This window comes from Carcharodon carcharias, chromosome 5 (genome assembly GCF_017639515.1).
Source record: "Carcharodon carcharias isolate sCarCar2 chromosome 5, sCarCar2.pri, whole genome shotgun sequence".
NCBI classification, from domain to species: Eukaryota; Metazoa; Chordata; class Chondrichthyes; order Lamniformes; family Lamnidae; genus Carcharodon; species Carcharodon carcharias.
This window is the reverse complement of record NC_054471.1, coordinates 18,864,365-18,880,117: the sequence shown is the minus strand read 5'-3', so window position 1 is coordinate 18,880,117 and position 15,753 is coordinate 18,864,365. Positions and strand designations below refer to the sequence as shown.

Here is a 15,753-nt window from a genome sequence, read left to right as displayed (position 1 = left end):
TTTGGCAATGTCTTCTTTGCCTCCACCTATCACTGGCCCTCCATCCAGCTCTATCTGTCCCAACCCCCTCAACCAGCTTATATTTCACCTCATTTCTATTTCTCCTTAGTTCTGATGAAGAGTCATATGGACTCGAAACATTAACTGTATTCCTCTCCACGGATGCTGTCAGACCTGCTGAGTTTGTCCAGCTATATTTGTTTTTGTTTCAGATTTCCAGCATCCGCAGTATTTTGCTTTTACCTAAACAGCGGAAGCAGTATATGAAAGACACAGCTAAATGATCCCACAACCAATGGATTAGATCTAAGCTCTGTTGAATTGCCACATCCATTTGTGAATCGTAGTGTACAATTAAACAACTAACTGAGAAAGAGACCCCACAAATAGGCCCATTCTCAATGATGAGTGAGCCCAACACATCAGTGGAAAAGATTAAGCTTTTTTGCATTTGTATGTTCTCCGGCACTCCTTAATGAATCACAGTTAATTGCTTGACTTGGTGGTAACTGTAGAGGGAGGAATATGCCAGGCCATGAAATTACAGATTGTAGTTGAATACAATTCTGCTCCTGCTGATGCCCACAGCACCTCATGGATGTCCAGTTTTGAGCTGCTAGATCTTTCTATCCCTATCCCATTTATCAAGATGGTAGTGCCACACAGCACAATGATGGGGTTTCGTAGTGTGAATACCAGACTTTGTCTTCCCAAGGACTGAGCAGCGGTCACACCTATCAATATGTCATGGACAGATACATCTACAACAGGTAGATTAGTGAGGACAAGGTCAAGCGGTTTTCCCTCATAATGTTTCACCCAATCTGCCTGATGTGCCCTTTCGGACTCGGTCAGCTCGGTCAGTAGTGGTGCTACCGAGCCACTCTTGATGAAGAACATCGATGTTCCCCCACCCAGAGTACATTCTGTGCCCTTGCCACACTCAATGCCTCTTGCAAGTGGTGTTCAACATGGAAGAGCATTGATTCATCAGCTGAGGGAGGATAGTAGCTAGTGATCAGCCAGAGGTTTTCTTGCCCATATTTGACCTGAAGCAAAGAGACTTCATGGGATCCAGAGTCAATTTTAAGGACTCCAGGACTACTCCTGCCAGGCTGTATATCTCTGTTCCACCATCTCTTAGATCTATCCTGTTGGTGGCACAGAACATCCCAAGAGATGACGATAGAGGAGTCTGGGACCATGGCTGTAGTATGATGTAGTGAGTACAACTATGACAGCTTGATTATTCTGTGGGGCAGCTCTCCCATTTTTGACACGAGTTCCCGCAAGTTGACTTGAAATGCAAGAGATATTGATGATAAATGTGGCAAGGTTTTCACATGGCTGGCTGAATTTTAGAATACCTTTTGGAACTTGAACTAAATTTGATTTTGGAAATGAACTGACAAGAAATCTTTGTTTAATATCAAGAAAAGAAAAACTTAACAAAGGTTATACCTACAGAAGAAAAATATGTAGTGGTCAAAGCTTGGTAACAGAAAATTAACTAAAACTGTCCAACCAGGATGTTACTCATAAACAAAATAATTATATAAATATAAGTTATTGTTGTATCTTGCTTAGAAAAGTGACAATTCCCAATGCCTTTTATCAATGAGCAAGACTCCTTGCTGGTAGCATGAAATTAGAAAACCACCCTAATAAAACAACACATTATGTAACTACTATGTTCCTCATTTATAAGGTGAGAAATCTGAATAATAATACGCAAAGCATAAATTCATTGTTCATACCTTGATGATTGACAAGATACTCAAAAATGGTTTCGTTGCTATTTTCAGGGATCATAGGTAGGCTAAGTTTGCTGTTGTGTTTTTGGAGGAATTGCTCAAGTTTAGCTCTGCTGTCTAATTCCAACAGGGCACCAATACTCCACATCAGCACAAATACAAAAAGCCGCTTAAGTTGCAATGCATCAGAAATTCCTCCATCTTCCTTTGAAGGAATCAAACCGTCGAGCAAGGTAATGGACTAAAGAGAGAGAAAAGTTTGCATTGTTAATGAATTTCTCTTTAGGACTTAGATATTTTCTCTCAAGGAAACATTAAGGCTGTTAAAGTATTTTTCAAACGTACATTGACATCCCAGTGAAGGATAGTACTCACATATCAATATATCATGATAGATAATTGAAGAATATAGATTAACAATTCAATATTCCATGTGAGGAGTGCTTAACTCTACAGCTGTCAGGGAGTTGTGATTTAGAGGTAGGAGCTACATCAATGAGAAGGATCACAAGTCATTTCAGCTTGCTGCCAGACATTTGTCAGGGTGCTGGTAGTCACTATTGGGCATTATAGAATCACAGAATCATGGAATGGTTACAGCACAGAAGGCCATTTGGGCTGTCATAGTTTTGCCAGCTCACTGCAAGAGCAATTCATCCAGTACTACTCCCCTGCCTTTTCCCTATTTTGCAAATTTTTCCCCTTCGGATAATGAACCAATTCTCTATTGAAAGCTTTAGTTCAACATGCCTCCACCATGCTTTCAGGCAGTAAATTCCAGACCCTAAATACTTGATGCATAAAATAGCTTTACCTCATGTCAGCTTTGCTTCTTTTGCCAATAACCTTAAATCTGTGCTGTCTGGTTCTCAATCCTTTCAGTTTCTCCTTTTCATCTGTCCAGTCCCCTCATGATTTTGAATACCTTTATCAAATCTCCTCTCAACCTCCTCTTTTCCAGAGAAAACAGTCCCAGCTTCTCCAACCCATTTGTGTAACTGAAGTGCCTCATCCTGGAACAATTCTTATGAATCTTTTCTGCATTCCCTCTAATGCCTTCACATTCTTTGCTAAAATGTAGTGCCCAGAACTGGATGCAATATTCCAGTTGAGTCCAGACCAGTTCTTTATACAAATTTATCATAACTTCCTTGTTTTTGTACTCTATGCCACTATTGATAGAGCCCAGGATCCCCATGCTTTATTAGCCCTTCTCAATGACTTGTGCACAAATGCCCTCAGGTGCCTCTGATCCTGCATCCTCTTTAGAATTGTACCCTTTATTATATATAGTCTCTTCACCTTGTTGCTACCAAAATGAATTACTTCATACTTCCAAGTTTCATGCCATCTGCAAATTTTTAAATTGTGCCTGATACACCAATGTCTAGGTCATTAATATATAGCAAAAAGAGAAGCTAACACCGATCCTTGGGGAACCTTCCTCAAGTCTGAAAAACAGCTGTTTGCCACTGCTCTGTTTCCTGTCACTCATCCAATTTCATATCCATGTGCTGCTGTCTCTTTTGCTCCATGAGCTCTAACTTAACTCATGAGTCGTTGTGCAGCACTTTATCAAATACCTTTTGGAACTCCATGGACCGCACATCAACCATATGACCCTCATCTGCCCTCTATTTTACCTCATCAAAAAACTCAAGCAAGTTAGTTAAACATGATTTGCCCTTAACAAATCCATGATGGCTTTCCTTAATTAACCCACATTTTCCCAAGTGACTTAAGTGTTTTCCTGAATTATCATTTCCAAAATCTTCCCCACTAAGCTAAACTGACCAGCCTGCAATTGAAGGGTTTATCCTTGCACCCTTTTTTGAACAAGGATGTAACATTTGCAATATTACTATCCCTTATTATTTAATTATAACTTTATTCTTTAGATCTGATTAATTGATTGAGCACTGGTTTGTAATTATATGATAAAATATAACATTGACTTCAGTTTTTTTAATCAATCAATTTAGCCTTACTTTAAATTTGATTCATTTAGTGTAAATTAGAAAATCAACAGAAAACTTACCCCACATGATTCCTTGTCCTGTGACTTTGCTTTTGGGACAGCCCGATGCTGCATAACTTTGGCTCTCACCTCCCACTCTTCTTAAATCTCCCCTCAACTTCCACTCTTTTAAAACTTCAGTTAAAACTTTTAATTTCTGAAATCCTAGTTTAAATTAGTGTCCTTGTTTAGCTAGGGAAAAAGGATTACTATTCAATCATTTGCCCACTTTCCTCTGATGTCACGCTTTGACTATTTTTCTCTTTTTCAAAGCCACTCACCCTGATCCCACTGACTCCCCACTGGTGCTTTTAACTATGGATCTCAAACATTGTTCCCTCTCAGGATCTCACCCCGACTCCCAGCTGCTGCTTTTAACTGTGGGCTTCCAGAACTAGTCAAACTCAGGCTCTTGTATAAAAACAAAAAAACTGCGGATGCTGGAAATCCAAAACAAAAACAGAATTACCTGGAAAAACTCAGCAGGTCTGGCAGCATCAGCGGAGAAGAAAAGAGTTGACGTTTCGAGTCCACATGACCCTTCGACAGAACTTGAGTGAATCCAAGAAAGGGATATAAGCAGGTTTAAGGTGTGTTGGGTTGGGTGGGGGAGAGAAGTGGGGCGGGGGGGGAGAAGTGGAGGGGGTTGGTGTAGTTGTAGGGACAAACAAGCAGTAATAGAAGCAGATCATCAAAAGATGTCACAGACAACAAAACAAAAGAACACATAGGTGTTAAAGTTGGTGATATTATCTAAATGAATGTGCTAATTAAGAATGGATGGTAGGGCACTCAAGGTATAGCTCTAGTGGGGGTAGGGGGAGCATAAAAGATTTAAAAATATTTAAAAATAATGGAAATAGGTGGGAAAAGAAAAATCTATATAATTTATTGGAAAAAACAAAAGGAAGGGGGAAGAAACAGAAAGGGGGTGGGGATGGAGGAGGGAGCTCAAGACCTAAAGTTGTTGAATTCATTATTCAGTCCGGAAGGCTGTAAAGTGCCTAGTCGGAAGATGAGGTGTTGTTCCTCCAGTTTGCGTTGGGCTTCACTGGAACAATGCAGCAAGCCAAGGACAGACATGTGGGCAAGAGAGCAGGGTGGAGTGTTAAAATGGCAAGCGACAGGGAGGTTTGGGTCATTCTTGCGGACAGACCGCAGGTGTTCTGCAAAGCGGTCGCCCAGTTTACGTTTGGTCTCTCCAATGTAGAGGAGACCACATTGGGAGCAACGAATGCAGTAGACTAAGTTGGGGGAAATGCAAGTGAAATGCTGCTTCACTTGAAAGGACTGTTTGGGCCCTTGGATGGTGAGGAGTACCTGCCCCTTCACTTCCTCTCTCCTCACCGTCCAAGGGCCCAATCACTCCTTTCAAGTGAAGCAGCATTTCACTTGCATTTCCCCCAACTTAGTCTACTGCATTCGTTGCTCCCAATGTGGTCTCCTCTACATTGGAGAGACCAAACGTAAACTGGGCGACCGCTTTGCAGAACACCTGCGGTCTGTCCGCAAGAATGACCCATACCTCCCTGTCGCCTGCCATTTTAACACTCCACCCTGCTCACTTGCCCACATGTCTGTCCTTGGCTTGCTGCATTGTTCCAGTGAAGCTCAACGCAAACTGGAGGAACATCTTCTGACCAGGCACTTTACAGCCTTCTGGACTGAATATTGAATTCAACAACTTTAGGTCTTGAGCTCCCTCCTCCATCCCCATCCCCTTTCTGTTTCTTCCCCCTTCCTTTTGTTTTTTTCCAATAAATTATATAGATTTTTCTTTTCCCACCTATTTCCATTATTTTTAAATATTTTTAAATCTTTTATGCTCCCCCCACCCCCACTAGAGCTATACCTTGAGTGCCCTACCATCCATTCTTAATTAACACATTCGTTTAGATAATATCACCAGCTTTAACACCTATGTGTTCTTTTGTTCTGTGACATCTTTTGATGATCTGCTTCTATTACTGCTTGTTTGTCCCTACAACCACACCAACCCCCTCCACTTCTCTCCCCCCACCCAAACCCACCACGCCCCCCCCCCCCAACACACCTTAAAGCTGCTTATATTTCACCCCTTTCTTGGATTCACTCAAGTTCTGTCAAAGGGTCATGAGGACTCGAAACGTCAACTCTTTTCTTCTCCGCCGATGCTGCCAGACCTGCTGAGTTTTTCCAGGAAACTCAGGCTCTTGCTCTGACTTCTGCTGACTCCCCACTGATGCTTTTAACAATGGATCTCTAATATTGTTCCCTTGCAGGCTGTTGCCCTGACTTCCCACTGCTAATTTTAACTGTGGGCCTCTGGAACTGGTTTTTAGGAAATAGAGACAGTTTAAGTGAGCTATATTTTTACTTTGTGGGTGTTAGGAATGAGTTTTAGCTTTAAAGTTCAAGTTTGATTTGTATTTCTATATGTGTGTGTTAAGAAAGGTCAAATTGAGTTTTAGTTTCACTTTAAAAGGTGCTTGCATTTCTAATGAGAGTTTTACAACTGTAAGCTAAAGTTTGTAAACAAACAAGAGTGGAAAAAACAGTGCTGAAGCCTAGCAACTGGTGTCCAGAAAGGCAGGCCCCACCCACAGACACACAGAAGAAACTAGAAAACAGCAGTTTAATTTGGAGGCTGTTGGAGTTCAGTTTGTTTTGAAGACAGCTGCCAAACAGAAGCACCTGGAAGGGACAGATAGCTAGTTCCAAGCTAACAAAAACAGAAAATGCTGGAAAAACTCAGCATCTGTGGAGAGAGAAACAGAGTTGACATTTTAAGTCTGTATGACTCTTCCTCAGAGCATTGAAGACGAGTCATACAGGCTTGAAACATCAACTCTGTTTCTCTTTCCACAGATGCTGTTAGACCTGCTGAGTTTTTCAGCATTTTCTGTTTTCGTTTCAGATTTCCAGCATCTGCAGTATTTTGCCTTTATCTAAGTTCCAAGCTATAACTGGTTGAAAATAGTTGCCAGAGAGAGACTGGAGCAAAAGGGACAGATAGCAAGTCCCAAGCTAAAGAAAAGACCCCGAAATCCAGGGGAGCAGAACAGGGTAAAGTCCTAAGCAGGCCTTCTAGTCAAAGGAAGGATAGGCACCTGGAAAAGGTCCTGTTAAGTAAAGTTAAGAGTGAGGGGTTGAAAGAAAGGCTCCAAGCTTCAGATTTAAAGAGACAGAAGCTGGAGAAAGCAGACTTAAAGCGAGAACAACCTGCAAGAGGCATGAAGGTCTCCAAAGAGACAACTGAAGGTCTGTAACACTTTGCTATAGGCATGAGAAGCACTGGTACTGTTGATGACTGAGTCAGTGAGAGAGAATGTGTGGAAGACAGCTTGAATGCATGTGGTGACCTAGGGAGGAACATCAGGAGAGTTCGATACCCTGGAGGTGAACCTTTTCAGAAGGTGTCTGAGAGAAAGTGTCAGTTTGGGAGAATATTCCAAAGTGAGTTCTTGAAGAGTGGAGATTGGAAACCCTCATTTGAAAGACAGAGTTCAGTGAGACTGGTTGACTCATGGTGTGACAAGCCTCTGGTGGGTGGAGTTGAGCACAGCATCTGGTTGAGGTGGCATCTGTCACTTGGTTTCAGAATATGGTGTGTCTGACCATAGGGTGCCTATTGGTTTACATGGACTGTGTATTCACTGTGAACATTAAAGTATAAGATAGCTTTTGTAACTTGTGTTATCCTTACAAATCTGTATATATCTGTAAAGGTATAGTTGTGGGTGAAGAAGTATTGTAATATAGTTAATCTTTTCTTGTTTAATAAATGTTTTACGCTTTTGTTAAAAGTTCATTAGCTGACTCTGGTGACTCTGTTCAGTAGCTACTCTCCACTTACCTAAACAAACAAATACAAGTTAGGATCTATCAAGCTGGGTTCCACGCTGGGATCAGGCTTATCCAGGGGTAATCTCGGCTGTGGGTCATATTAAAGTGGGGGCTTGTACAGGATTTGAAATGTGGAAAGCGGGTGATTGGGTGCAGAATAATAATTGGTTCAGGATTTATCATTATAAGGTGGGATTGGAAATCCTTGAATATTAGTGGGATCGGTGAGTTCTTATAAAATGAGTACATGGAGGTAAAGAAGTACTGGGCATAGGATTTGGAGTTGCTGTGAGGTATTATATGGGTTGGACTTTGAAATGGCTTTGGAGGTTGCTAAGACTTTTTTTTACAGGTGGAAAATGTAACCCTGACTGGTTTACAGAAATTAACCAAACTGATGGAATTGACGGATAAGCTGAAGTTAGAATTACCCAAAGAAGGGGCGAAGAAAGCAGACATAGTTGGGATAATAGCACAGCATTTAAAACTGGAAGGGATAACAGAGACACCACGTTCTCCAGGGGTTGAGACACAGCTGGAGGTAGTGAGACTTAAGTTTCAAATGAAGCAACTTGAATAGAAGGAAAAAGAAAAAGCAAAGGCAGAGAAAAAAAAAGACAGAGAATCAGAATTGAAAGGACTAGAGGCAAAAGACAAGGAAAAGGAAAGATAATTGGAAATGAAAAGGCAAGAGGCAAAAGAAAAAGAAAGGACATTTAGGAAGCTGGAATTGGAATTTCAGGCAAGAGAGAAGGGAAAAGAAAGGGAATACCAGCTTAGAAGGCTGGAAGTTGCTGAGGAAAATTCTGATTATGAAAAAACCTTCAACCTAAAACCTTAACCCATTTTCAATGATGAGGAAGCCCAGCACATCAGTACAAAACATAAAGCTGAGGCATTTGCTCTCCTGTATTCCTTTCTGAACCATGGTTAATCCCTGTGATTGATTATAGGTGTCTGTCCTTAAAGGGTCAGAGACCATTAAATTAATCAGCATTGTGTAAATATTCAGATGCATTGGACTACTTTTTTACAGTACATAAAGTCCTCTTCTGCATTCTACAGTCTTGAGAATCAAGGCTTTGGAACCCTGTGGTTTGATTCTAAAGTCCCGATATCTAATGAGCCTTTGAAGCACTCTTCTGGTGTGCACTAGATGCACAAACAATGAGCCATACAATAACACTGGCAAGTCATTGCAATTCTCATGAAATAAATAAAAAATAATCAGCCAACAAAAAAATCCCTTTGAAAATAACTTGCCTCTCCTACATTCTCATAAAACTGCAATCATTTAGATTTCCAACATCCACAGTACATTGCTTTTGTATAGTATTGGAGGGTATGATTAAAAATATATATACAGTAGAGAAGTTTCCAACCTGCATGATGTAGTTGCACTCCAGAAGCTCCATTACTGGATTGAGATTTAATTTCATGAATTCATAACTATCTTCAAAGACTTTGTCATACAAGCCTTGTAGAATTTCGCCCTCCCAAGGAGTACGTATGTTTAACCAAGCCTGAAAGACAAAACATAGAAAATTTCATAATGATGAGGGAAGGGAAGCAATTCATGCCTCGATTTAACATGTAAAATGTTTTGAATGTAGGCAGGAGACATTAATAGACTATTTGTACAAACCGATAGTGCTTCTCTTATCATTGTTTAATAGCCATTAACAAAAAAAAATGTTTGCAAAGTAAAGGCTTTTGTAAGATGGTTATTAATAAGCTATGCTGCAGCATTCTGCAGTTAGTCAAATTGAAAAGTGAGTATTTTACAACAGCCTAGACCAATTAAAAGACTTAATGAAAGAGAAAATTATATTTGTAAATGTGGAAAGAGATGTAAGAAATACAAATTAGAGATTTTTTTTTAGATATTTTATTCTAAACATGGCAAAGAATTTCCTTGGAATGGCTTCAGCTCCATCATCACCATAGCTTAGTCAGAAACCTACACACACAGGTAAACAAAGAGTTATCATCAAACTTCTGACAAAGTTATGGTGGCAGGGGTGAAGCAGATCTGAAGAAAAACTAAGCCATGTTTCCTATTGTAATGGAAACAATACAGCTAGCTCTCTCTTCCTACTCAGCTCCATAGACAAGTTTGTAGAGTTTCCATTGTATTCTGCGGATCAGTTGTAAACAACCAGGCAGAGAAGGTCACCTGACATAGAGATTCTACATGCCAGTGAGCAACTTGGGGAGCATATTTCCTTTGGGAAATGCAAGAGAAAAATTGGTTTTACTGAACTGGAAATATTTGGAACAAATGTTACAGAGCACAGACCTTAGCAGAAGCAACAGATTATACTTGGTGAATCCAAAACCAACAAAAATCAGTGTCTTTATTGTTCAGCAGGGAGGTGATTGGATGATGAAAATTAATGTTGTCGTTTTTTCCTTTAAGTTAGAGCAAAGGGCTAAACTCATATCTTGTGTTATGTGGGAACTCCAGGACACTTCTCATGTCCTCGAATGCTGCAGGTGAAGTATGTGTCATCAGCTGGAATAACTCATGCTCCAGGTTTCAGAGCTTGAACACAGCTGGCATTACTGCAGTGTAGCCACAGGCTGAGAGGTATGTGGATAGCGTTTTTCAGGAGGCGGGGGGAGGAGGGGTGGCATCATCCTGCAGCTTAAAAATGTACAGGGTACAGGCAGAAAGGCAATGGCTGGGGACAGGCAAAGAAGACCAGGCAAGTAACACAGGAATCCCCCAAATGCATCTTCCTCTCCAACAGGTATTCGGGTGAGGGCTCTGGAGAGTGCAGTCAGAACCAAGACAACTGCATCATGGATGGCATTTTGGCTTGAGGTGGGGATAGGGAAAAGGTCAGAAAAGCAATAGTGATAGTTCACACAAGAAGTTGGGGAACAGACGGGCATTTCTGCAGCTACAGACGTGATTTCAGGATGGTTACATTGCCTCCCTGGTGCCAGAGTGCAGGATGTCACTGAACAGCTGCAGTGGATTCTGATGGGGGAGGGTGAACACTCAGGGGTTGTGGTCTATATTGGTACCAGCAATATAAATAGAAAGAGGGATAAGGTATTTGGAGACAGATTTTAGAAAGCCAGTAAAGATATTAAAAAATAGGACTTCAAATGCAGCAATCTAGATTACTAACATGCAATAGTGACTAAAAAAAAAAATAAATGCATGACTGGAGAGAAACTTTCAACCGAAGAACCTTAGGACACAAATTTAAAGTAATTGGTGAAAGAATCAAAGGGGAAAGGGGAAAGAATCAAAGAGGAAAAATGTTTTTGTGCAGCAAATAGTGATGATCTGCCCAAAAGATGCTGGAGGTAGATTCAGTTGTGGCTTTCAAAAGAGAATTGGATAAGCACTTGAAGGGAAAAATCTGCAGGCCTACAGGGAAAAGAGGGGAAAATGGAACTAGCTAAATTGCTTTTGTAGAGAACTGGCATGGGGTTAAGGAGTTGAATGACCTCCTTCTGAACTGTAATCATTTGAAGCTCTACAATTCTATGTGCAGGATGGATGGCTTTAGATTCCTGGGACAATGGAACTGATTTCAGGGGGCAATGGGGCCCATACAAACTGAACGTGTTGCACCTCAGCTGTGCCAAGACTAATATAATGGTGGGGAGGTTTACCATTGCTGCTGGGGAGGCTTTAGGTTAGTTTCACAAGGGGATGGGGACTTTTTGTAGATTTTGAAGGAAGAGAAGCAAGGTTGAAATTGGAAGAAAATAGTAAGCAATTATGGAAGATAGATAAAGCAAAGGTTAGAAATAGATAACAAAGGAATTATTCAGTAACTAGAAGTATATAATTAAATGCAAAGAGGCTAATGAACAAGCCAAATCACCAGAGGTTATAGGTAGATACTTGGAAGACTGATATTGCAGCCAAAACTGAAACATGACCTAAGGAAGAGCAGGAATGGCATCTCAGCATTCCTGGCTGCAGGGCTTTCAGATAGGATAGAGAGGGTTATGAAAGGGAGGTGTTGCAATATTGGTTAAAGAAATAATCACAACTGTGAGGAGAGATGATATGCTTTAAGGATCATCAAATGAGGCCACATGTGTTGAATTGAGGAATAAAAAATGGGACAATCACACTGCTTGGAGAAAAGTATAGACTTCCAAACAATCAGAGGGGGATAGAAGAGCAAACCATGTTGGCAAATTGCTGAGAAGTGCTGAAACAATAGGCCAATAATACAAGGGGATTTCAACTACTTTATTATCAGTGTACCACCCTCTGGGTATTGACATTTCTTTTGTATTCCCTATTTGATTTCTTGGTGACCATCTTAGATTGATGGCCTTTAATTTTGCACTTCACAATACTCTTTCTCTGTCTACTCTGTCAAACCTTCAATGATTTTGAAGACCTCTCTTTGGTCACCCCTAAGTTTCCCTTTTACAAGAGCAAAGAGACTCAACTGTTCATCCTTTCCTGATAGATGTAACCTTGCAGTTCTGGTATCATCCTTGTAAATCTTCCATGCACCCTCTGTGCCTGTAATTCCTTTTTATAATATAGCAACCAGAACTGTGCTTAGTGAAGTGGGATAAATTAATTGATTTTATTAAGATTGATATTAAAACGTGCCTTAATAGCTTTAGAATAGACAAATGTTGTTATGAGAGGTCTTTCTAGGAATGATGGGAAGTTTAACCAATACTATAGGCATGATGGGATCCTTGGCCAAGGACAGTTCCAGAGGCGGCTAGCTCAGCAGTTGCAACAGCTTTAATGGTCATTCATTGCTGAACAGGACAAGAAGGAGATAAGGGAAAACTAAGGCCATACCCAAGGCTGAGGGATGAGGAAATGGGAACATCTTAACTCTGTTTCTCTCTCCACAGATGTTGCCATATCTGCTGAGATTTGCCAGCACTTTCTGTTTTTATTTCAGATCTCCAGCGTCTGCAGTATTTTTCATTAATCTTAGCGTGTAATTCCTTTTTCCTAAATTTATTCTTTCACATGGTGTGATGCCTTGCTAGCCAGGCCAGCATTTATTGCCCATCTCTAAATGCCGTTGAGTAGGTGGTGGTGAGTGGCCTTTTTGAACCGATGCTGTCCATGTGGTGTAGGTACACCCACAGTGCTGTTAGGGAGGGAGTTCTAGGATGTTGAATCAGCAACGGTGAAGGAATGGAGATGTAGTTCCAAGTCAGGATATTGTGTGGCTTGAACTGGAACTTGCAGATAGTGGTGTTCCATAACAGCATAAGAAATAGGAACAGGAATAAACCATTCAGCCCCTCGAGTCTGCTCCACCATTCAATAAAGTCATGCCTAATCTTCTTGTGTTTTGATTTCCACATTCCCATCTAACCCCGATAACCTTAGATTCTTGTTAGGCAAGGGATTCAATCTACCTCTGCTTTAAAAATATTCAGTAACCTCGCCTCAACCGCCTTCTGAGGCAGAGAATTCCAAAGTCACACAACCCTTTGAGAGAAAAAAATTCTCATCATCATCTCTGTCCAAAAAGGATGACCCCTAATTTTAAAACAGTGCCCCTTAGTTCTGGACTCACCCACAATAGGAAACATCCTTTCAAGATCCACCTTGTCAAGGCCTTGTTCAGGATCTTTTATACTTCAATCAACTCACACCTCACTCTTCTAAACTCTGGTGGGAACAAGCCCAGTCTGTCCAACCTCTCCTCATAAGGCAACCCACTCATTCCAAGTATCAATCTAGTAAACCTCCTCTGAACTGCCTCCAATGCATTTACACCCTTCCTTAAATAAGGAGACCTAAACTGCACATAGCATTCGAGGTGCAGTCTCACCAGTGCCATGCATAACTGAAGCATAACATCCTTACTTTTATGTTCAATCCCTTTCATAATAAAGGATAGCATTCCATTAGCCTTCTTAATCACTTGCTGTACCTGTATACTAATGTTTAGTGACTCATGTACTGGAACACCTAGATCCCTCTGAACCTCAGAATTATGCAGCCATTCTCAATTTAAGAAATGCTTTTTTCTTCCTGCCAAAGTGAAAAACTTCACATTTTCCCACATTAAACTCCATTTGCCAGATCTTTGCCCATTCACTCAACCTACTTATATCCATCTGCAACCTCCTCATGTCCTCTTCACAACATACTTTCCTACCTATCTTTGTGTCATCTGCAAATTTAGCTACCATGCCTTTGCTCCCCTCATCTAAGTCATTGACATAAATCATAGAGTTGAGGTCCCACCACAGACCCCTGTGGGAATCCAATCGTCACATCCTGCCAATCTGAAAAAGACCCATTTATGCATATTGTCTACTTTCTGCCAGCCAATCTTCTATGCATGCTAATGTTACCCCCTACACCATGCACTTTTATTTTCCATAATAACCTTTGGTGCGGCACTTTATCAAATGCCTTCTGGAAATCCAAGTATAGTATGTCTACAGGCTCCCCTTTATCCACTGTCCTTCAAAAAACTCCGGTAAATTGGTTAAACATGATTTTCCTTTCACAGATCCATGCTGACTCTTCCTAATTGCCTTGAGCTCTTCTAAGTGCCCAGCCATAATCTCCTTACTGATTGATTCTAATAACTTCCCCATGACAGACATCAAGCTAAGTGGTCTATCATTTCCTGTTTTCCGCCTCCCTCCCTTCTTGGATAGGGGGGTTATATTTGCTACTTTCCAGTCTGGTGGGACCTTTCCAGAATCTAGTGAAGTTTGGAAAATTAACACCAGCGCATTGACTACCTCATTAGCCACCTCTTTTAAGACCTAGGATGTAGTCCATCTGGACCTGGAGACTTGCCAGCTTGCAGCTCCATCAATTTGCTCAGTACCGTTTCCTGAGTGATTTCAATTTCATTAAGTTCCTCCCTCCCTTTCACCTGCTGATGGGCAGCTATTAATGGAATGTATTTTGTGTCCTCTATAGTGAACACAGAAACACATTATGTGTTCATTTCTTCTGCCGTTTCCATATTATCTACTATTAACTCCCCATGGTCACTCTCTAGAGAACCACCACCTTCTCAAGGGCAATTAGGGATAAATGCTGGTCAAGCCAGTGATGCCCACATCCCAAGAATGAATAACGAAAAGTCTGCCATTGCCTTTATGCTGACCTATCCCTTAACCTAATTTCCAAGTTCACTTTAGCCAACTCTTCTTATTGCCCTCATATTTACCCTTATTTAAGTTTAAGACACAAGGAAGGAGATGTGGCAGTGAAAGCGAGTTTTGGTAAACAACTTATCAAACAACAGGAGGGAAATGAAAAGCAATGAAGGCGATCAACATGCAAGAGAGAAAAGGAATTTTTTTCAGAGAGATGGGCAGAATTTCTTCAAGGTAGGGATTCCTGGAAGAGAAGTGGCTGTGTATTGGATCCTATAAATCCTCATCGCCAGTTTGTTGTGAGTGGCGGCTGAGTTGCTACTATTGATAGAGTTGATCAGCAGGCACTTCTTAAGTGGAAACTTTTAGTTTATTTACCAAGGTACTCAGCAGCACTACACATGTGCTTTAATTTCAAACTCTATCTTTACACTACAGACTACTGACTATTGAGGTAGCCCACGCTATTCTCCTGTTGGGTACTAAAGATCATGTAATCTTCCTTAACAAGCATTATTTTTAAAGGTAAATCACACACTAATTAAAACCATAATTACCATATCCCTCCCCCTTTACTCGAATATACATTTTATATTTACAAGTGCAAATTTCTCAAAACAACAAAATATTTACACTAGGTAAGCTGCCTTCTTGAACTGCTGAAGTCCATGTGGTGTAGTTATACACACAACACCATGAGGGAGAGAGTTCCAGGATTTTGACCCAGTGACAGTGAAGGAACGGTAATATATTTCCAAGTCAGGATGGTGAGTGACTTGGTGGGGATCTTCAGGTGGTGCTGTTCCCATGTGCCTGCTGCCCTTGTCCTTCTAGATGGTAGTGGTCATGGGTTTGGAAGATGCTGCCTAAGGAGCCTTGGTGAGTTCCAGTAATGCATCTTGTAGATGGTACACACTGCTACCATTGTGCGTAGGTGGTGGAGCGAGTGAATGTTTGTGGATGGGGTGACAGTCAAGCAGGCTGCTTTGTCCTGGAAGGTGTCAAGCTTCTTGAGTGTTTTTGGAGCTGCAATCATCCAGGCAATTGGAGAGTATTCATCATACTTTT

The 15,753-nt window shown here is 41.0% G+C and overlaps 1 protein-coding gene across 1 annotated transcript in view; it reads right to left on the bottom strand.

Moving 5' to 3' along the window:
* Positions 1-15,753, bottom strand: part of LOC121278118 (dynein heavy chain 8, axonemal-like) — a 2,067,071-nt gene that overhangs the window by 580,206 nt on the left and 1,471,112 nt on the right. The window contains 2 exon segments of the mRNA XM_041188205.1: positions 1,758-1,995; positions 8,979-9,119. Of these exon segments, the coding sequence (XP_041044139.1) occupies positions 1,758-1,995; positions 8,979-9,119 (379 nt within the window).